Consider the following 22,081-nt stretch of genomic DNA (forward strand, 5'->3'; position numbering starts at 1 on the left):
GAGGGTTGTGGGTACATCAGAGTGTTACTGTGAGGGGTGTTTGGTATACCAGAGTGTTACAGTGAGGGGTGTGGGATATATTAGAGTGTTACAGTGAGGGTGTGGTGTACATCAGAGTGTTACAGTGAGGGATGTGGGATATATCAGAGTGTTACAGTGAGGGGTGTGGGGTATATCAGAGTGTTACAGTGAGGGGTGTGGGATATATCAGAGTGTTACAGTGAGGGGTGTGGGATATATCAGACTGTTACAGTGAGGGGTGTGGGTACATCAGAGTGTTACGGTGAGGGGTGTGGGATATATCAGAGTGTTACAGTGAGGGGTGTGGGATATATCAGAGTGTTACAGTGAGGGGTGTGGGGTATATCAGAGTGTTACAGTGAGGGGTGTGGGATATATCAGAGTGTTACAGTGAGGGGTGTGGGGTATATCAGAGTGTTACAGTGAGGGGTGTGGGATATATCAGAGTGTTACAGTGAGGGGTGTGGGGTATATCAGAGTGTCACAGTGAGGGGTGTGGGGTATATCGGAGTGTTGCAGTGAGGGTTGTGGGTACATCAGAGTGTTACGGTAAGGGGTGTTTGGTATACCAGAGTGTTACAGTGAGGGGTGTGGGGTATATCAGAGTGTTACAGTGAGGGGTGTGGTGTATATCAGAGTGTTACAGTGAGGGGTGTGGAGTATATCAGAGTGTTACAGTGAGGGGCGTGGGGTATATCCGTGTCACTGTGAGGTGAGCGGTGTGGTGTATATCTGTGAGATATGTTTCTGGCTATTATCTATGTTTCTATTCTGTATTGAGAATTTGCAGTAATACTTCATGATTTAATTTCTGTTTTGTCTTGGTTCTTTCCCAATACAGAAAATGAAGACATTTCTATTAACTGTGGAGTTCAGGTCATCGATTTATCCATTAACATTTGCCCTCTGCACTTTGCCGGCTTTGATCCTTTGACCTTAGCTCTGAATGGCCAACATGATGACCCACATTGTACAGGCAAAGTGGACAGTTCACTTAGTCCTCCCTTAATTCGAAATTCGTTCATTATCAATGACACTGGCCTCAGCAGCTGTTCTAATGATTTCCAAGTAAGTGTTTCCTAGCGTTTGCTTTTTATGAAGTGGGTTTGAACCTGGAAGTGGTTCATATTGGGGACGGGTTTCAGAGAGAGGGAGGAAGAGGGTTAAGTCGAGGCATAAGTCAGGAGTATTCGTGCCACACGTGCCAGGCAGTGACCATCTCCAAGAAGACAGAATTCAACCATTTCTCCTTGACATTCAATGGCATTACCATCACTGCATCCCCCATCATCAGCATCAGTGGGGTTACCATTGATCAGAAACTGAACTAGACTAGCCATATAAAAACTGTGGCTACAAGAGCAGGTCAGAGGCTGGGAATTCTGCAGCAAGTAACTCAACTCCTGTCTCCCCAAAGACTGTCCACCATCTACAATGCACAAGTCAGGAGTGTGATGGAATACTCTCCAATTACCTGGATGAGTGCAGCTCCCACAACACTCAAGAAGCTTCACACCATCCAGGACAAAGCAGCCCCGCTTGATTGGCACCCCATCCACAAACACTCACTCCCTCCATCACCGATGCACAGTGACAGCAGATGCACTGCAGGAATTCACCAAGGCTTCTTAGACAGCACCTTCCAAATCCATGACCTCGAACACCTAGAAGGACAAGGGCAGCAGATAGATGGGAATGCCGCCACCTGGAAGTTCCCCTCCAAGTCACTCACCATCCTGACTGGGAAATATATCGCCGTTCCTTCACTGTCGCTGGGCCAAAATCCTGGAGCTCCCTCCCTAACAGCACTGTGGGTGTACCTACACCACATGGACTGCAGCGGTTCAAGAAGGCAGCTCACCGCCACCTTCTCAAGGGCAATTAGGAGTGGGCAATAAATGCTGGCCCTGCCAGCGATGCCAATATCCCGTGAATGAATTAAAAAAAAAAATTCCCTTTGACACTGGACAACAGAAATCTGTGAGGTTATCATTTGTTTTGGGCTCAGGTGAGGACCAATGAGCCAGGGGCCCTCAGTAATTAGGAACCTCGCCCAGCAGAAGAAGCGAATGAGAGATGATCTCATTGAAACATATGGCGTTTTTCAAGGACTTGACAGTGTTGATGCTGAGAGGCTGTTTCCTCCTGGCTACAGAGTCTAGAACTTGTGGTCTGAGAATTGTCTCCACTCAGAGGTTGTGAATCTTTGGAATTCTCTACTCCAGACGGTTCTGAATGCTCAGTTGTTGAGTGTATTCAAGACAGAGATTGATAGATTTTTGGAGTCTGAGGGAATTATGGGATGTGGGGATGCTGTGGGAATGTGGAGTTGATGCCACAGTCAGATCAGCTGTGATCTTATTGAATGGCAGGGTAGGCTGGAGGGGCTGAGTGACCTCCTCCTGCTGCCATTCCTTATGTTCTTAATTGTTGATGTTTAGTCATTTCTTCCTCTGTTTCAGATTCTTGATGAAGGGCCTGGAACTGGAACCTTGGGCCAATTTTCCAATCTCCAATCTGTTGTCATATCTGGTTCCATTGATTCCCCAAACAATGGTGTGTCAGTGATCAGTTACAGCCCAGACATCTTCAAATTCTCCTGCAAGTACCCACTCGAATATATCCTCAACAACACAAAGCTCAAAATGTAAGTCTGCTGAAATAAAAACAGAAAATGCTGGGAAAACTCAGCAAGTCTGACAGCATCTGTGGAGAGAGAAACAGAGTTAACGTTTCGAGCCGAATGACTCTTCGACAATGTAATTTAATTGTTTGATGAATTGGCCTCCTGGCAGTTTCTCAGTGAACAGGAAGAGCCCGGGCAATTACTCAGGGTTATAAGGAAAGAGTTTGCATTGCTAAAGCAGCTTTCACAATGTTATTAGGTTCCAAAGTGCTTTACAGCAGTGAAATACTTTTTGAAGTGACATTAAAAACTCAGCAGAAATTTGTGCACAGCAAGATCCCACAAACAACAATGAAAGAGTATTGCTGATTGGTCAAGGCATTGCCCTGAGGAATGAACCAGTGAATGGCTGTCACTTGTTTTGTTTAGCTGAAACAGGCGCAATGTGTGTACATGTTCTTTCTGTCTACAAAGAACAGGGCCTGTGTATTAATATATGTAGCTTCCAGTACACGCAAATGTACCACACTGTGAGGCTGACTGACAATCTTAAATTGGTTCTCAGTGTAATTTTTAGCACAGTGAGGAATATTTAGCAAATGTTGTCCAATCGCGGAAACACATCTAATGTTGGACACTGTGTTTTGAGTTTGGCAAGCTCGGGCTGGTTGGGTACGGTCTGGACTTCAAGGCAGTCCTCATGTTCACAGTGTGGTGCATTTGCCACATTTGCATGTACTGGAAACTACATATATTAATACACAGGCCCTGTTCTTTGCAGACAGAAAGAACATGTACACACATTGCTCCTGTTTCAGCTAAACAAAACAAGTGACAGCCATTCGCTGGTTCATTTCTTAGGGCAATGCCTTGACCAATCAGAGTCAAGCTGCCTGGTTTAAATTTCAAACAATGCTTGGCAGTTAACTGTCAAGTCACCATTAACCAGTGCATTTTCCATGTCAATGCCTTTACCAATCAGCATTCACTTGTCAACCAATCAGCACTCTCTTCTCATACAGTATCAATTGTTGTTCCCTTTCCATTTGGTATTCTCGTGAATTGTCCTGATGAGTGCAAGACAAAAACTTCGACAAAGTTGTCTCTTCTTTCAGCAATACTCAGGTTCTGTGTTACCAAAGTGAATCTCCCAGGCCTCTCAAATGGATGGAAATGAGCCCACAGCCACTATTGGAAGAAGAACAGGGGAGTTCTCCTTGGTGTCCTGGCCAATTCTTACCCCGGAACCAACATTGTAGAGATTATCTGGTCGTTTCTGTGCAGGGTGGTGAGGTTCGTTGCTTTGGGGTGATTCACAATCACACAGATTGGGGAATAATTCAGCTTCCTGTTCATTATCCGGTGAGGGGGGGAAAGTTTGTGCTGGATATGAGGGCCAGGGTTAATCGGGACGCTCTCCGAGATCAGCTATTGTCACCATACCGCCTGTCGGAGTTCTCATAAACACTGCTTGCCCTGCAGAACCAGGTCACAGTGTGCTCATGTCAAAGTGTAAACAGATCAGCGATTACAGTGCTAAGTGTTTCATGAACTGAAGTGTTTGTAACTGGATTTCACGAAGCACTTTGCCCAGCTCATGGTTTCTTTCTTTTTGGTTTATTCAGCTCTTCGATTTCGATTGCAGTGGCCGCGAGTGATGGCAGCTTCAGCAGCTCCCTCACTCTGCAGCTGTACAATGTAAGTTCTTATTAAAGACACAACTATCTAATCATTGGAGGTCTGAGGGGCCTCAACCACCCCCTCACAGAGTGACTCTCACACCCTGCCCCTCAAATCCATGGTTGATTGAAGATCTTGGGTGAAGTTGGCATTGAGAACATGGGGATAGAAGCCGTGAGATTTCTCACCTTTATCTCCAGGTCTGTTTCAGCACCTCCCCCAAGACCAAGCCGCTCCCCCCACAATCCTCCCCAATTCCCTCCCGGCTCACACAACCTGAACCCACCCAACCTCATTCCCAGGGTCAGGGTTTGCTACCAAGGGTTTTATAATTTCTTTATAATTTCCATTTGTTTCATTCTGGACAGGATGAGAGCTTCACTTTGCCACTGATTATCCCTGGATCAGGGCTCCCGCTCAGATACAAGGTTTATGTTGAAGTCAGCGTTGGAAATCTAACGGCAAAGTAAGTGTGCACAGGAACAGGAAGAGGCCATTCAGCTTCTCCAGCCTGTCCCACATTCAATTAGATCACAGCTGATCTGCAACTCGACTCTATTTTCCACATTTTCTCCATTTCCCTTTTCCCACAAAAATCTATCCCACCTCCGACCTGAAAGATTCAATTGCCTCCCAGTGTCCACAGCTTTTTGGGAGTTGGGATTCTAAATTTCCACAATCCCTTGTGAAAAACCGCTTCCTGATTTGGCTCTTTAACGGCCTGACTCTAATTTTAAGATTATGTCGTCTCATTCTTCTCTCTCCCACCAGAAGAAAGAGTTTCTTTCTCTGATTACTGTGATTGTTTTAGAGACTTGCAAACAGCGCACCTTTCAATCTCAGTTTCTTCCAATAGCTGATGTCAGCACAGGAACTATAACTGTCCAAACAAGCTGATGTAATTTGGTGACCCTGAGACATATTGGAGAGGTTCAGCTCTGGTGACTCCTATCCCCCAACAGACACTCAGTCCGGACGGGCACATGATAAATTGCCGCTTGGGTAAAGAGCTTCTAAGATTCATTCCCAGCAAGAACTCAGCGCCTTCAGGAGTGGAGAGGCTGTGTGGGAGGAGGGAGGTAAATTCAGGTGAGTGAGGCAGTGTGGCTAATAGATCATGTGTTTGTTTTTCAGTTTTAATGTCCTATTGGATCACTGTTTTGCCACACAATCACCGTTCAACATGTCTGCACTGGATACTGGATACAGCTTCTTCATTGGGTCCGTATCTCACATCCTAACTTACAGGGGATAAACTTCTATTTTTAAATTCTATTGAAGAGCTGGATGTTGCTGATTGGTTGTTTAGTTGCTAACGCCCATTCTCCATCGTTAATTCAGGTGCAACATCACTCCTCACACAAATATCATCACAAACGGAATCAGCCAGAAATCGCGCTTTGTTTTTGATGCATTCCGCTTTACTGAGCACAGTGACAGGGAACTCTCCACAATCTACATGCACTGCATCACCAGACTGTGCGAATCTAAAACCTGTCACACATTGCTAAAGGTGAATGTCCATCCATTCATGTGTACAGATGGGCCGGAGTGGAGCTCCTCGATCACCAGACTTTGTGCACTATCTAGAGCTGGAAATGTCTCTAATCCCTGGCCTCCTGCCCCATCATCACTTACCACCTTATTTCCTGTCCCCTGTCTGAAGATTCCCTGTTTGAAAAGTTGGGGAGATCTCTCTCTCTCTCTATCTCTCAGGACCAGGCCAAGACCAAGTATTGAACATCATAGAGGAACCACCTTAATACTCCTTCAGAAAGCACCTGTGAGCAGGATTTTCCCCAAGGATTGGGATTTTGGTGAATCACCAGCTCATGGATGTGCCACAGAATAAATGCACGAATTAGGAGCAGGCATAGACCATTCGGCCCATTGAGCCTGTTCCATCATGGCTGATCTTGGGCTTCAACTCCACTTTCCAGCCCACTCCCCATATCCCTTGATTCCCTGAGAGACCAAGAATCTGTCTATCCCAGCTTTAAATATATTCAATGATGGAGCATCCACAACCCTCTGGGATAGAGAATTCCAAAGATTCACAACCCTTTGAGTGAAGAAATTTCTCCTCACCTCAGTCGTCAATGATCGGCCCCTTATCCTGAGACTGTGTCCCCGCGTTCTAGATTCCCCAGGCAAGGGAACAATATCTGTTTCTATTCTGTCAATCCCCTTCAGAATCTTGAATGAGATCATCTCTCACTCTTCTAACTTCCAAAGAATATAAACCCAATTTGCCCAGCCTCTCATCATAGGGACCTCTCATCCCTTCCCTGTGCTGCTTCTAATGTAAGTATATCCTTCCTTAAATATGGAAACCAAAACTGCACATAGTATTCCAGATGCGATCTCACCAAAGCCCCGTACAGTTGTACAGGGTTTTCCAATCACTCTGTATCCTTCCTGACTCTCTGCCATCCTGCAAGTGTTTGTGGTACAGATGCCAGACTGTGTGAGTAACTAGTGTCTGTCTGTGTGATGGGAGGGTTGGTAACCAGAGGGACACAGATTGAAGAGATTTGGCAAAAGAACCAGAGGGGGAGATGAGAATTTTTGCATTTTATACACAGAGTTGTGATCTAAACGGTGCAGTGGAAGCAGATTCAATAGTTTCTTTCAAAAGGGAGCTGGAGAAGTACTTGAAAAGGGAACATTTAGTGGGAGGTGGTGGCATAGTGGTATTGTCACTGACTAATAATCCAGAGACCCAGGGTAATTCTCTGTGGTACTGGGGTTCAAATCCCACCACAGCAGATGCTAAAATTTGAATTCAATAAAAAAAATCTGGAATTAAAAGTTGCCAATTAAACAATTGCTGATTGTTGTTAAAAACCCCTTTAGAGAAGGAAGTGTGGTTGACTCCTAAATGTCCTCTGAACAAGGGCAATAAATGCTGGCCTAGCCAGTAAATACAAAGTGATGGGGAAAGAGCTGGGGGAGTGGAATTAATTGGATAGATCTTTCAAAGAGTGAACATAGGCATGGTGGGCTGAATGGCCTCCTTCTGTGCTGAATGATTCTTCAGGCCTGAGTCTCTCTTATAAACAACACAGGGCTGCTTCGGAGATGGGAGGAAGGGGCAAAGACAAGAAGATTTCCCCCCTGAGAGAGTAACAACAGAAACCTTCACAGTTTCATCTGGACCCATTTACACCAGTGAAGCAGGTGAGCAAACACTGGGTCACAACTTCATCATTTTGGTTTCTGTTTCTATCCTTTGGAAAATACAATTCCTCCTAAAGGAGAGTGAATCTGGCCCCATTCACCAACATAAAAACAAAAACCTACTGCGGATGCTGGAAATCCAAAACAAAAACAGAATTACCTGGAAAAACTCAGCAGGTCTGGCAGCATCGGTGGAGAAGAAAAGAGCTGACGTTTCGAGTCCACATGACCCTTCAACAGGACTGAAGCATAGTTAGAAGAGGGGTGAAATATAAGCTGGTTTAAGGTGGGGGGGGAGAGAAGTTGAGGGTGGGGTGGTTGTGGGGACAAGCAAGCAGTGATAGGAGCAGATAATCAAAAGATGTCACAGACAAAAGGATCAAAGAGGTGTTGAAGGTGGTGATATTATCTAAGAGAATGTGCTAATTAAGAATGGATGGCAGGACACTCAAGGTACAGCTCTAGTGGGGGTGGGGTGGAAAGATTGATAAGGTATTAGTTGTAGATTTAAAAATAATGGAAATAGGTAATTCCACCTATTTCCATTATTTTTAAATCTACTTTGTTCGTCTTTCCACCCCACCCCCACTAGAGCTGTACCTTGAGTGTCCTGCCATCCATTCTTAATTAGCACTTTTCTTAGATAATATCACCACCTTCAACACCTCTTTGATCCTTTTGTCTGTGGCATCTTTTATCTGCTCCTATCACTGCTTGCTTGTCCCCACAACCACCCCACCCTCAACTTCTCTAGCCCCCCACCTTAAACCAGCTTATATTTCACCCCTCTTCTAACTATGCTTCAGTTCTGTTGAAGAGTCGTGTGGACCTGAAACGTCAACTCTTTTCTTCTCCGCCAATGCTGCCAGACCTGCTGAGTTTTTCCAGGTAATTCTGTTCCCATTCACCAACATCTTTACAACCTCCACTGATGTTTCTCCTTCATTGACACAACAAGAGGTCCCCTTGGGAATGTGAGGAGGGTCTGGGGAAGGTTCTTCTCCATTTGGGTTGAATTCTTTTCAATCTCTTTAATGAGAAAGTGAGGCTGAGTGGTAGGTGCCCTTGCCTGTTTTAGTTTTCAGCTCTTTCCTTCCATCCTTCTTCGGGGTCGGAGATGAAGGGAACTCGAGTCTTGAGCCTGGTGACCATCTGGGACAGAGTGGTAACTCAACACTAAAGTTGTCCAGGACATTGGAGGTAATTGACCAACTAGTCTGCGATCATCAATGGTGCCCGGTGGGGGGAGCAGAGCATTCCACTCGGCCATAGATATCAATAACAATAACTTGCATTTATATAGCACCTTTAACACAGTAAAACATCTCAAGGTTATTCACAGGAATCAAACAAAATTCGACACCAAATCATATGAGAAATTAAAGAGGTTTTTCATAAGGAGTGTCTTAAAAGGAGGAAAGTGGGGTAGAGACACGGACAGGTTTAGAGAGAGAATTCCAAAGCTTACAGTTCAGGTATCTAAAGACATGGTCACCAACGGTGGAGCAATTAAAATCAGGATGCAACAAGAGCCCAGAATTAGAGGAATGCAGCAATCTCAGAGGATTGTAGGGTTGGAGGGGATTACAGGGATAAGGGATAAGACCATGGAGGGAATCTGAAAACTAGTGAGAGAATTTGAAATTAGAGGTGTTGCCGGACTGGGAGCCAGTGTAGGCCAACAAGCACAGGGACTTAGTGCAAGAGAGGACAAGAGCAGCAGAGGTTTGGATAATCTTACAATGATGAGGTCCTGAACTGAAAGCAGTGGTATTGGGATGTGCATACAGAGTCGGGCAGTCTCCGTGTACAGCTCCCTCCATCTGCACTTGAGTACTTGAGTAAGGAAAGAGTGTGAGAGGTCTGTGTTGACTCCATCTCTGTGGGTTGCATTCGATTGGACTGGGGATTTATAGGCATATACTGGGTCCCTGCTACATTTAGTTACAGCTATTCCTATAAAATTGCGAGAGGAAGATGAATATGAGTTGTTTAGAATGTAAATATATAAAAGGTGTGCAGGGCCAGTGCAACCATTTAACAAATAGGCAGTCGCCTGGAGCAGCAAAATTTGGGGGTGGGATTGTAGCAAAAATCTGAACAAACTATTCATGAGATGACATAAGTAAACAAACAGGTGTCAGCAGTGGGAATGAAAGGTCTAGATCTACTGATATACATCCACATATACTGACATAAAATAGATTTCCATGTATTTTTAAAAATTTATTCATGGGATGTGGGCATCGCTGGCTAGGCCAGCATTTATTGCTCTTGAGAAGGTGGTGGTGAGCTGCCTTCTTGAACCGCTGCAGTCCATGTGGTGTAGGTACACCCACAGTGCTGTTAGGGAGGGAGTTCCAGGATTTTGACCCAGCGATAGTGAAGGAATGGTGATATGTTTCCAAGTCAGGATGGTGAGTGACTAGGAGAGGAACTTCCAGGTGGTGGTGTTCCCATCTATCTGCTGCCCTTGTCCTTCTAGGTACTAGTGGTCATGGGTTTGGAAGGTGCTGTCTAAGGAGCCTTGGTGAATTCCTGCAGCACATCTTGTAGATGGTACACACTGCTGCTATTGTGCGTCGGTGGCGGAGGGAGTGAATGTTTGTGGATGGGGTGCCAATCAAGTGGGCTGCTTTGTCCTGGATGGTGTCAAGCTTCTTGAGTGTTGTGGGAGCTGCACTCATCCAGGCAAGTGGAGAGTATTCCATCACACTCCTGACTTGTGCCTTGTAGATGGAGGATAGGCTTTGGGGAGTCAGGAGGTGAGTTATTCATCACAAGATTCCCAGCCTCTGACCTGCTGTTGTAGCCACAGTATTTATATGGCTAATCCAGTTCAGTTTCTGGTCAATGGTAACCCGCAGGATGTTGATAGTGGGGGATTCAGTGATGGTAATGCCATTGAACATCAATGGGAGATGGTTAGATTCTCTCTTGTTGGAGATGGTCATTGCCTGGCACTTGTGTGGCGTGAATGTTTCTTGCCACTTGTCAGTCCAAGCCTGGATATTTTCCAGGTCTTGCTGTATTTGGACATGGACTACTTCAGTATCTGAGGAGTCGTGAATGGTGCTGAACATTGTGCAATCATCAGCGAACATCCCCACTTCTGACCTTATGATGGAAGGAAGGAAGGAGCAGTGATTGAAGGTATAGCGTTTCCTACTGTCTATCAGGGGTCATGTGATTGTTCTTGTAAACTCCGATGAATGAGCCCTAAGTGTGGGTAATCCGGGGTGGGACTTTCTAGTCGAGGACTTGGTTCAAGCATGTAGCTTCTGAAATATCCTTCTGTAATAAAATTATCTGTTTCAAGTAGGATCCTGTCCGGTACGTCACCATTACATTTGGCGACGAGGGTAAAATAACTCTGACTCTGCACCTCACCTTGTGAATGAGAGTACATCAGATCTTTAAAAAAAGGAGAGGTATACTCACCAGTCTTGCCACTCTTTGGCAGAATCAACCCTTATGACACATCGAAGAAAGACTGAAGCCAGTATGCAGAGCACCTTGGTTTTTATTTTGTGGTGAACGAGAATACCGTGGAGGAGAAGCAGAACAGAATCCTTTTAAGTGTATGTGGTAGCAAGACGTACAATCTCATCCACAGCCTGACCACCCCGAACGTACCCAATTCGAAGTCCTTTAATGAATTAATGAACCTTATGAAGATGCATTTTCAGCCAAAGCCTTCGGTAATATTGCAGAGGTTTAAGTTTAACTCCAGAGTAAGGGCCCTGGGAGAGTCCATCGCAACCTATATAGTGAAGCTGAAGCAGTTGGCTGAGCACTGTGACCTTGGAGACACACTCAATGGCACGTTGCTGGACTGTTTCATTTGTGAAATTCACGACGACGCCATTCAGAAGTCAACATCGATTTGAAGCTCACCCTGGAAACAGCACTAGTCAGGGACAATGCTGTGAGAGACTGGCAGGCTTTACAGAGTGTGCAATGTGGTGTCGTTCTTCATGTGGAGCGGGAACCTGCCACAGGGTGTGGATCGAAATCCAGAGTCACAGCAGCGAAGCAAGAGACAGTCTCTCCTGTTCAAAAAATGAAAAGACCTAGCAGAAGCATTTCAGTAGCGACTCCGAAGTTAATTTGTTATATCTGTGGGGGTAACCACGTACCGGACACCTACACATTCAAGGAAGCAGAACGCCATTACTTCCACAAGAAAGTTCAGGTAACAAAGCGTTGCCGGGCGAAGTCGAGACAGCCCATAAGGCAGCGGACCAACATGATTGAAGTTAATAATATAACAGAACCTGAAGCTGCCGATACTGATATCTGTTCCCTGTATAGCGTCACAGCAGTAAAAGCTGAACCAGTACCATTACCATTCGAGTGAATGGCAAGCCACTAATCATGGAGGTAGATATGGGAGTCTCAACCACAGCGGTCAGACAGCACACATTTAAATATCTAAATGAAGGTACCCAGCTACTGAATCTGGAGCAAACAACAGGTCAATTGAAGCCATACACTGGAGAGTCGATACATGTAAAGGGCGTCGCCACAGTACCTGTGCCCTATAGGCAACAGACAGCCCAGCTTCCAGTGATCATAGTGACAGGTGAAGGATCTAGTCATTTGGGCTGACACTGGTTACAAAAGATCATGCTCAACTGGTCAGAAATATTTCACGTGAGAACAGGAGGAGTTCCTGAACTGCTAAGAGAATATGACAAGGTATTTCAGAGAATTGAAGGACATTCACATGATGCAAGGACTCCTCAGGTCAGAGTTGGTTCCTCTGAAAAATCATAAAGAGAAACAAAATGAATTTAGTGCCACTCTGAACAAACTGAAGAAACAGTTGGCGGAGAAGACTCACCAATGTTCAATGTTCCAGGAGGAAGCCAAGAGATACAGGAGAGAGACTGAAGAGCTGAAGAATCAGCTGAATGAAACAAAAGAGACGTTAGAATGAAAAGTCGTAGAACTTTCCAAGATGCGAGTGGGTAATGAAGCCATGGCTAACTCAACCACCAAACTGAACTCAGTTAAGATTCCACCAGAGAGAAATTTGGCCAAACGTGAAATCAAAATGAAGGATGACAAAACTCTGCAGCAAACAGAAAAAGACAGAAATCAGTTCAGAAAGGCCAATCGGCTATGTATCCCAAACCTCTCTGCAGCCAAGAAGGGTTATTCCCAACTAGAAAAGGAAGGTTTATCAGTGATATTAGGAATGAAGAAATTCCACCATGGACGACATTTCACCATAAACCACTAATAGGTTTATTCAGTGAGGATAAGGCCAATCCACCAATAGCATCAGCAAGAATTCAATGTTGGGTTTTAATATTATCTGCGTACGAGTAAACCTTTATGCACCGTACTGGTTTACACACTGCAAATGCGGACACACTCAGTCATCTCCCATTATCAGATAGCATTGGACATGCTCCAGAGCCACAGGAAGTTGTGCTTGTGCTGAATTTCTTGGACTCTTCACCTGTGTGTGTGAAGCAAATAAGGAATTGGACAAACAATGATCCAATTTTGTCAAAAGTCTAAAACCAGGTATTGCAAGGATGGTCGAATTCACCAGTGTCTGAAAAGATGAGACCATTCCATGCCTGAGAAACAGAGTTAAGTTGTCAAGATGGAATTTTGTGGGAATCAAGAGTCATCGTCCCTTCGTAAGGAAGAGAACCGCTCTTGACAGAGCTCCACAGTGCGTATCCAGGCATATCAAAGATGAAGATGCTTGTGCAAAGCTATGTCTGGTGGCCAGGCATTGGCAGTGACACTGAAAGCTTGGTCAAGCACTGTCTCCAGTGTCAGCAACAACAGAGGTTGCCTGTTTCAGCTCCACTGCATCTGTGGGAGTGGCCTGGGTTAGACTACAGAGGGACTATGTAGGTCCATTTTTAGGTACCATGTTTTTATTGCTCGTTGACGCGTATTGAAAGTGGGTGAATGTGTATGAAGTTAGATCACCGACATCAGGTGAAACTATTGAAAAGCTGCGTCGATGTTTTAGTCGACATGACCTACTGGAAGTCAATGTTTCGGATAATGGTACAGTCTTTACCAGTCCAGAATATCAGAGATTCATGAGTTTAATATGTCAAACATATTAAAACAGCACCACATCATCCCTCATCAAATGGTTTAGCTGAAAGAGCTGTGCAAACTTTCAAATCTGAAATAAAGAGGTTATCCGAAAGTACTCTAGAAACTCGACTTTCCCACTTTCTTCAGCTATCGTACGACATCTCTTTCAACTACGGGTTCAACACCATCTGATAAAAGGCCACCTAAGTCCAAGGTTAAGTCTGGTGTTTCCAAACTTAGAGGGAAAGGTAGAGAAGAATCAGAGTAATCAAAAAATGAATCATGATATTCATAGCAAAGCGCAAAGATTCACTGTAGGAGAAGTGGACCTTGGTTCTTGGTACAATCGTCTCAGAAACTTGTCCCTTGTCCTTCCAGGTGGAAGTGAAAGGCCAAATTGTTCGAAAACATGTGAATCATCTGAGGAATAGAGAGACATTCCAACAACCAACTATTCCGCCTGTGATTAACGACAAACCATTAATCCCAGAGGTGACAGATCGACCTAGAATAGACACACCCAATGTCTCTGTAGAGTTGCCTAACTCTGAACTGCCACTTTCTAAAGATGTACCTGATGCTACAGTTCCTGATCATGTTGATCCAGTGGAAGAACTTCAGGTGGTAGAGCTAAGCTGCTCTGACCGAGTAAGGAAACCACCTAAGAGATTTAATCTTTAATCACCTGACAGGTATATATGTATATGTTGTGGATTGAAATGTAACAAAACTAAAGGGGGAGGAAATGTAATGATTGAAGTAATAGTCTACTGCCTATCAGGGGTCACATGATTGTTCTTGTAGACTCTCTGTAATAAAGTTATGTTTCAAGTAGAAACCTGACCGGTACATCAAGTCATTACAGGAGGTCATTGATGAGGCAGCTGAAGATGGTTGGGCCTCCTGCAGGAACTCCTGCAGTGATGTCCTGGAGCTGAGATGATTGACCTCTAACAACCACAACCATCTTCCTTTGTGCTAGGTATGACTCCAACCAGTGGAGAGTTTTCCCCGATTCCCATTGACTCCAGTTTTGCTAGGGCTCCTTGATGCCACACTCGGTCAAATGCTGCCTTGATGTCAAGGACAGTCACTCTCACCTCACCTCGGGAGTTCAGCTCTTTTGTCCATGTTTGAACCAAGGCTGTAATGAGGTCAGGAGCTGAGTGGACATGGTGGAACCCAAACTGGGTGATAATGAGCAGCTTAGTGCCACACAATGCGCTGGAGGGTATCCTCAAAGTAAAGGAGGGACTTTTTCTCCACAACGACTGTGCTCCTACTGATACTGTCATGGACAGATGCATCTGTGGCAGGCAGGTTGGTGAGGTTGAGGTCAAGTATATTTTTCCCTCATGTTGCTTCCTTCATCACCTGCCACTAGCAGCTATGTCCTTTAGGACTCAGCCAGCTCGGTCAGTAATGGTGCTACCAAGCCGCTCTTGGTGATGGACATTGAAGGCCCCCTCCCAGAGTATATTCTATGCTCTTGCCACCCTTTGTGTTTCCTCCAAGCAGTACGTGATAATCAGCAGGAGGTTTCCTTGCCCATGTTTGACCTGGTACCATGAGACTTCATGGGGGTCGGAATCAATGTTGAGGACTCCCAGGGCAACTCCCTCCCAACTGTATACCACTGTGCTGCCACCTCTGCTGGGTCTGTCCTGCTGGTGGGACAGGACATGCCCAGGGATGGTGATAGTGGTGTCTGGGACATAGTCTGTAAGGTATGATTCTGAGAGTATGACTACATTGCAACTACTGTTGTTTCTCAATTTTGGCACAAGCCCGCAGATGTTAGATGTTAGGAGGAATTTGTAGGGTCGACAGGGTTGGGTTTGTTGTTGTCTTTTCCGGTACCTAGGTTAATGCTGGGTTCATTCCTTTTTATTGACTTTGAAGTGATTTGATACAACTGAGTGGGGCCATTTCAGATTGCTGTGGGTCTGGAGTCACATGTAGGCCAGACCAGGTAAGGATGGCAGATTTCCTTCCCTAAAGGACATTAGTGAATCAGATGGGTTTTTACAACAATCAGCAATGGTTTCATTAGATTTTTAATTCCAGATTTTTAATGGATTCCAATTTCACCATCTGCCGGGGTGGGATTCGAACACCTAGGATGTTCATACTCTCCAGTCCTGAAGGGGAGTTGGGAGAGAGACTTCAAAGATTGGCTGCACAGAACCACCAGCTGGCCAGAGCCTGCAACTGCATGGTGACCCTTGATGTAAACAAACTGGAAATACTAACTCTTGCCTCTGATCGAAAAGGCAGCAGGAACAGTTGTGGATGTGCACTCCGCCTGCACAGTGTTGTCAGCAACTGTTCCTGGCTAATGGGAAATGTTGACATAGCAATTTACAATGGGAAATGGTGAAAAACGTGACCAGAAATTGAGGCAACAGGACATTAACACACCTAGAGAATTAGGTGTAGTTTTTAGTCTACATATTTAAGAAAGGATATACTTACTTTGGAGGGAGTACAGTGAAGGTTCACTAGATTGGTCCCTGTGATGAGGGGTTGTCCTATGATGAGAGGCTGAGGAAACTGGGCCTGTATTTTCTGGACATTAGAAGAATGAGAGGTGATCTTATTGAAACCTACAAAATTCTGAAGGGTTTTGATAGGGTGAACGCTGGGAGATTGTTTTCACTGGTCGGGGAATCTAAAACACGAGGTCACAGGCTCAGGATAAGGGGCCAGTCATTTAGGACTGAGATGAGGAAAAATTTCTTCACTCAAAGGTTTGTGAATCTTTGGAATTTTCTACCCCAGAGGGTTGTGGATGCTCCATTATGAAATATAATAAAGGCTGGAAGATAGATTGAGTATCTCAGGAAATCAAAGGATATGGAGAACAGGCGGGAATGTGGATTTGAAGCCCAAGATCAGCCATGATTGTATTGAATGGCCGAGCAGACTCGATGCACCATGTGGTCTACTCCTGCTCCTATTTCTTGCATTCATGGACAGAAAGTACAGATTTTTAACAATATATGGATTGCTCAGCTTGTCTTCAGTCCTCAACTGCAGCTCTCTGTGTTCTTGGTAAGAATTATGAGTGAATTTGGTTACAGAATCCCCATGGAATAGCATTCATCAAAATTGCGACTTGTTTTGGGAGCACTTTCGGAGATATGTGGTTGTTGCTCTCTTAGAGGCTTAATGGACCATCTGCTGCACTATGAGTTTAAAAGAGCAGCCAGGGAACAGGTTTAATAGCTGCTGAGTGGGTCTGTGACCGTAGAAAATGGTTACACCAACCTCCATGTTGCCAAAACACTGGAAAACTCACTAGATATCCCACTCTAGAGACCCTTGCTGGAAGATGGGGACATCAGCTGAGGAACAGGGTCAGACTCGCTGCGATGCCTTCACAGTCTAAGAGCTTGTGGCCACTAAGTTTCATGGCTCAAACTTGAATTTGCAGACGCCAAACATGGAATAATATCCTAGCATGGAGGCAACTACCTCAGGAGAAGGAAGTGGGAAAGGATGGAAAAATGGTTCAAAAAAAAAGGAACCCAGAAATGGGTTCCATAGGATCCCATTTAGGGGCGACCATGTAGTAGTGGTAATGTCACTGGACTAGTAATCCAGAGGTCCAGGCTAATGTTCTGGGGGCAAGGGTTTAAATCCCAGCACGCCTGCTGGTGGAATTTATATTCAATTAATTGACAAAATATGGAATTGAAAGTTAGTCTTAGTAATGGTGGCCATGAAACCATTGTCGATTGTTGTAAAAACCCATCTGGTTCACTAATGCCCTTTAGGGAAGAAAATCTGTTATCCTTACCTGGTCTGGCCTACATGTGACTCCAGACCCACAGCAATGTGGTTGACTTTTAACTGCCCTCTGAAACGGCCGAGCAAAACACTCAGTTCAGGGGCAATTAGGGATGGGCAACAAATGCTGACCTTGCCAGTGATGCCCACATCCCATAAAAGAGTAAAGAAAATGTATGAACATGGGAGAGAGAAATATGTATATATATATTTTTTTTATAAAATAGGTTCTGCTTTAGCACCCACCCTAACTTCTGGCTAATATTCATAAATGAATGTTATATGGTTTAACATATGGATTTGATTTTGCATCTTGTTTGTACCATCTCTCCTCAATAAAATGTTTATTTTTCTTTGTCACAGAGTACACAGCTTCAGGATTGCCAACACCTCTGAACGGTAAGCAGCAGGAGATTTGTCACACAAACCATCCTGAACCGAGACTAAGTTAAATGGCCCATTGGCATGGAGATTCCATTTGCTCCCATTTCTGGGGAGTTTCAAACATTTGTATCATTTCTTGGACAAGATTCAAGAAGCATTTTGTTACCCAAAGGTGAATCCTCTCAGCTTTGCTCTTCAAACTCTCCATTGTAACATTTCTTGTGTTTCTATTTCATCAAAGTAACTGCTCCTCTGAACTTCCTTCTCTTCCTTTTAAATTCTATTCTACACACTCTGCACTGAACTCTAATACTTGCTCCTACACACTCATTCTCCTCCCCCAATTCTCTGCCCTTGACCAGACATTCACAATCAACAAACACGTTGTCCCAAATCAAATCTTGGATGGGATCAAGCACTTGCATCTCGAGAATGAATAGAAAAAGGAATGACAGTATCACTGGCTAGGCCAGCATTTATTGCTCATCCCTAATGCCTCGTGGTGGTGGTGAGCTGCCTTCTTAAACTGTAGTCCATCCAGTGTTTGTAGACCCACAGTGCTGCCAGGGTTTTGACCTAGCAATGATGGAAGAAGCCTGATACGTTTCCATCTCAGGGCGTGGTGCCCCCCCCCGGTGTTGGTAATCCTGCTACCCTCGACTTTCCACCTGGTAGAGGTCATGACTTTGGGAACTTCCTGGGTATTACCTATCAAAGCTTCCAATTTGAATGAAAATAATATTCTACTTTGGAAAAAAAAAGCGTACATGTTCTTTGTATTTTATGTAATTTAACACTGGGCCTGGACTATGCAGTCCATCTGAATTGTTTTGTGCTGACAGCAATTAGCATAGTATTCAGCTGTTTGTGTTATTCCATCTCTCCAAACTAGTTCCTTCAACAATGCTCACTAACATAAGCTTTGAACAGTAAAAGTTGAACCTTCCTAGTTTCAGTAGATGACCAGCTGCATCTTTAATCTGAGCCACTGGATGGAGTGCGTGGACTTTTCTAACCCAATAACTGGGCTTTCTTTATTTCTGGTTACCTGATGCTGATTTCTGTGTTGGTGACTCAAGAGTCTTCTGTTGGCATTTTTCTGACACAGCCCAGAGTGGGAAGGACAACCACATGATCCTGGTGGGCCCCATCATTGGCACTGTGCTGGCAATCACCGTTGGCCTTGTTCTGATTACCATCGTCAGAAAGTGGATAAGGCGCCAGTTATCTAAAAGGAAACAGCCAGAAGAGAATCGCACCGACACCTGTTACCCTGCAAACTGAGCCTCACCCTCACTGAACACACTCTTGGGGATGTGCCACTTTAAGACAGGAAATGGTAATATGAACATTGCCAGCCTAGCTTGGATCTTTTAACAGTTTGAGTACCGCGGGTGCAGGGAGAAAGGCGTGAATAGAGCTTCTAATTGGGAAACGGTGCCCAAAATGCCCTGAGGTTTCAGGTTTGCACTAACATTTATTTTCATAATCACATGGAAAATCTTCTGTAAACCAGTGCAGCGGAATGAAATCCTTTTTCTTTTATTTATTTAAGATGGCAACTTGGCACTGTTTTATTAATCTAACTAAAAATGATCCAACATAAACATTTTTAATAAATGCCCAGTCCTCCACCTGGGAGTCACCTGATTTAAATAGATTTTCAAAGTCATTTTCAATTATCTCAATAGTTTCTTTGGCGGTTCCTTGTGAACCACACATTCTGTTACCAGGAGACTAAATTATCCTCTGCTCTGCCCTTGTGCTTTGTGTTGATAGCTGACTGGTGTTAATGTTCTGCTCATACCCAAGTAGGACTCCTAGAAGTTTCATGTGCATCCCCTAAACAGCATAAAAATAAAAGCTTTACCATCTCCCATGTCTCATACCTACAGGTATTCATTGTGTTACTTGCAATCTCTAAATATACATTAATAGGGACTGAATCATATGAGCACAATATACCAGTTTTGATCTCTGGTTTGATCCACAGTGTGTGTATATCGCAACCTGGGATTGTGTAGTACGTGGATCAGTTTAATTTCCCTGTGCTCTAAGCTAACCCTCACTGGAAAGTGGATGTATGGATGCTGGAAAAGATCTTGATAACACCACCCTTCCACAGTCAAATAATGGGCTGACATTCCCTGAATGGTTACATACTGAGTACTGTGGCATTTATGGAACATTAGCTCAGAACAGAAGATGGAAAAATAATCTACATCGTGATTGTTCATTCACACAGTCACAATGGGATGGGTAGTAAATGTGGCCTCACCAATATCACCTATATCTGGAGGCCACTGGTTCAGAATAGATTTTAAACATATTTATACAGCATTGTTAGGACAGGTGACCAAACACTTGGTCAAATACTTAGGACTTAAGGTGTTACTTCAAGGTCAAGGGGCAGAGCTGGGGAGGTTTAGGGAGTGAATTCCAGAACTTGGGACCAAGGCAGTTAAGGCATGGCTGCCAATGGTGGAGCGGTTAAAATCAGGAATTCGTAAGAGGCCAGAATTGGAGGAATGCAGAGATCTTGTAGGTTATACACTTGGGGAAGGTTACAGAGATAGTAAAGAGCGAGGCCCTGGAGGGATTTGAAGATAAGAATTTTAAAATCTCGGCATTTGCACTTGAATACAGCTGTTGTCTCCATAGGGAGGCTATTCCATAGTTGGATCACCTGCTTTACTGAAATGTTTCAACAGGTTAGTTTTGAAATTACCCCTCGCCCCCTTTTAAATCACAAGCCATTAAAAGAGAGGGTACAGAGAGGAAGCAGAACTTCAAAAATCACTTTGTTACTTGTGCTGTTTATTCTGACGTTACTGTAAGGGGCAAGAGGCATAATAGCAAACACTGACACTCCACAAACAGCTATCCCAGAGCATCAGGTGGTCTATATTATAGCAGGACATAGCAGTAAAGAATCCTCATCATTCAACATTATCTTGCTGCAAGACTGTCCTTGATGAGCAGAATTTTTGTGATTTTTATCAGAAGGTCCTTCTCTTAATTAAATAAGCTTGATTTCATAATGATGTTCAGGAGCTCTGGTTGATGATGAGGTATTCAGGCCCTGAGACTGAAGGATTATGTATTAGTATTTCTGCCTCAGCTCCAAGAGAATTTTATGTTATTGTGTTTAAGACCAGAAGCCCATTTTATTTAGGATTTCACACGCGATCCTATACATGGTACATGGTCATTGCCAGTGTGTGACAATTGGTGGATAAAATGAACAGTAACATTTGTGTAAATATCAATCCTTTCCCTGACTGTGCGTAGAATATTATCTTTGCTTAAATCCGGGTTCGTGGGTCTGTCTTTGTGCAGCACAGATTCAGCTTTTATATTGGGTCAAAGTCCATCGCAGCTGTTAAACTGGGTCAAAGTCCATCGCAGCTGTTATACTGGGTCAAAGTCCATCGCAGCTGTTATACTGGGTCAAAGTCCATCGCAGCTGTTATACTGGGTCAAAGTCCATCGCAGCTGTTATACTGGGTCAAAGTCCATCGCAGCTGTTATACTGGGTCAAAGTCCATTGCAGCTGTTATACTGGGTCAAAGTCCATTGCAAGTTCTACCCCACAGGATATTAACTGGTGGAGCAAATAATGCAAAAAAAGCCAGGAACACTTCAATGAAAAAGTGGAGAGAAATCACAAAGCATTGAGTGGAATGAAGAGTTGAACTGGTTATTATCCAGTCTCAGGTTGGTGGGTGTCAAACAGAATCCTCTATTTGACCTGTCTTTAGCAAGCACTCTTGTACCTTCCAAGTACTGTGGTGTCAAAATCTACTGTAATACCCTTACCCACCCTGTGTGGAGGGATAGGGACAAAAAGCACAGGACAGACAATGGGGAATAGAAGCTGTGTTTTTTAAACTTTCACACTAGTCTATATGAGCAGCACAACATTTCATTTTATTCAGAAGCCTCCTGGGGATTTACTTCTTAAAGTATTTAAAAAGAAAATCTCAGCCCACTGTGATACTGAACTGCAGCATTGCACTGGTAAACAGGCAACTGCTGCAGATACAGCATCACTGGTAAACAGCCGATTGCTGCACAGATACAGCATCACTGGTAAACAGGCAATTGCTGCACAGATACAGCATCACTGCTCAACAGACGACTGCTGCACTGATACAGCATCACTGGTAAACAGCCGATTGCTGCACAGATACAGCATCACTGATAAACAGGCGATCGCTGCACAGATACAACATCCCACTGGTAAACAGTATCTGCACAGATACAGGGATTGAAATCTCTCTGACTTACAATCAGTTACTACTCAGGAGAGACACCATTCTA

The 22,081-nt window shown here is 44.3% G+C and overlaps 1 protein-coding gene and 1 long non-coding RNA gene across 2 annotated transcripts in view; both read left to right on the forward strand.

The window, feature by feature from the left end:
• Positions 1 to 19,042, forward strand: part of LOC144689801 (zona pellucida-like domain-containing protein 1) — a 29,548-nt gene extending 10,506 nt beyond the window's left edge. Inside the window, exons 2-10 of the mRNA XM_078557194.1 lie at positions 863 to 1,089; positions 2,484 to 2,668; positions 4,273 to 4,345; positions 4,696 to 4,793; positions 5,462 to 5,548; positions 5,669 to 5,840; positions 7,396 to 7,507; positions 17,738 to 17,773; positions 18,867 to 19,042. Coding sequence (XP_078413320.1) covers positions 863 to 1,089; positions 2,484 to 2,668; positions 4,273 to 4,345; positions 4,696 to 4,793; positions 5,462 to 5,548; positions 5,669 to 5,840; positions 7,396 to 7,507; positions 17,738 to 17,773; positions 18,867 to 19,042 — 1,166 coding nt within the window. The remainder of the gene's footprint in view (positions 1 to 862; positions 1,090 to 2,483; positions 2,669 to 4,272; positions 4,346 to 4,695; positions 4,794 to 5,461; positions 5,549 to 5,668; positions 5,841 to 7,395; positions 7,508 to 17,737; positions 17,774 to 18,866) is intronic.
• Positions 1 to 22,081, forward strand: part of LOC144671623 (uncharacterized) — a 1,108,978-nt gene that overhangs the window by 880,496 nt on the left and 206,401 nt on the right. The gene's annotated exons all lie outside the window — the stretch shown is intronic.

The sequence above is a fragment of the Cetorhinus maximus genome, chromosome 2 (assembly GCF_964194155.1).
Source record: "Cetorhinus maximus chromosome 2, sCetMax3.hap1.1, whole genome shotgun sequence".
NCBI lineage: Eukaryota > Metazoa > Chordata > Chondrichthyes > Lamniformes > Cetorhinidae > Cetorhinus > Cetorhinus maximus.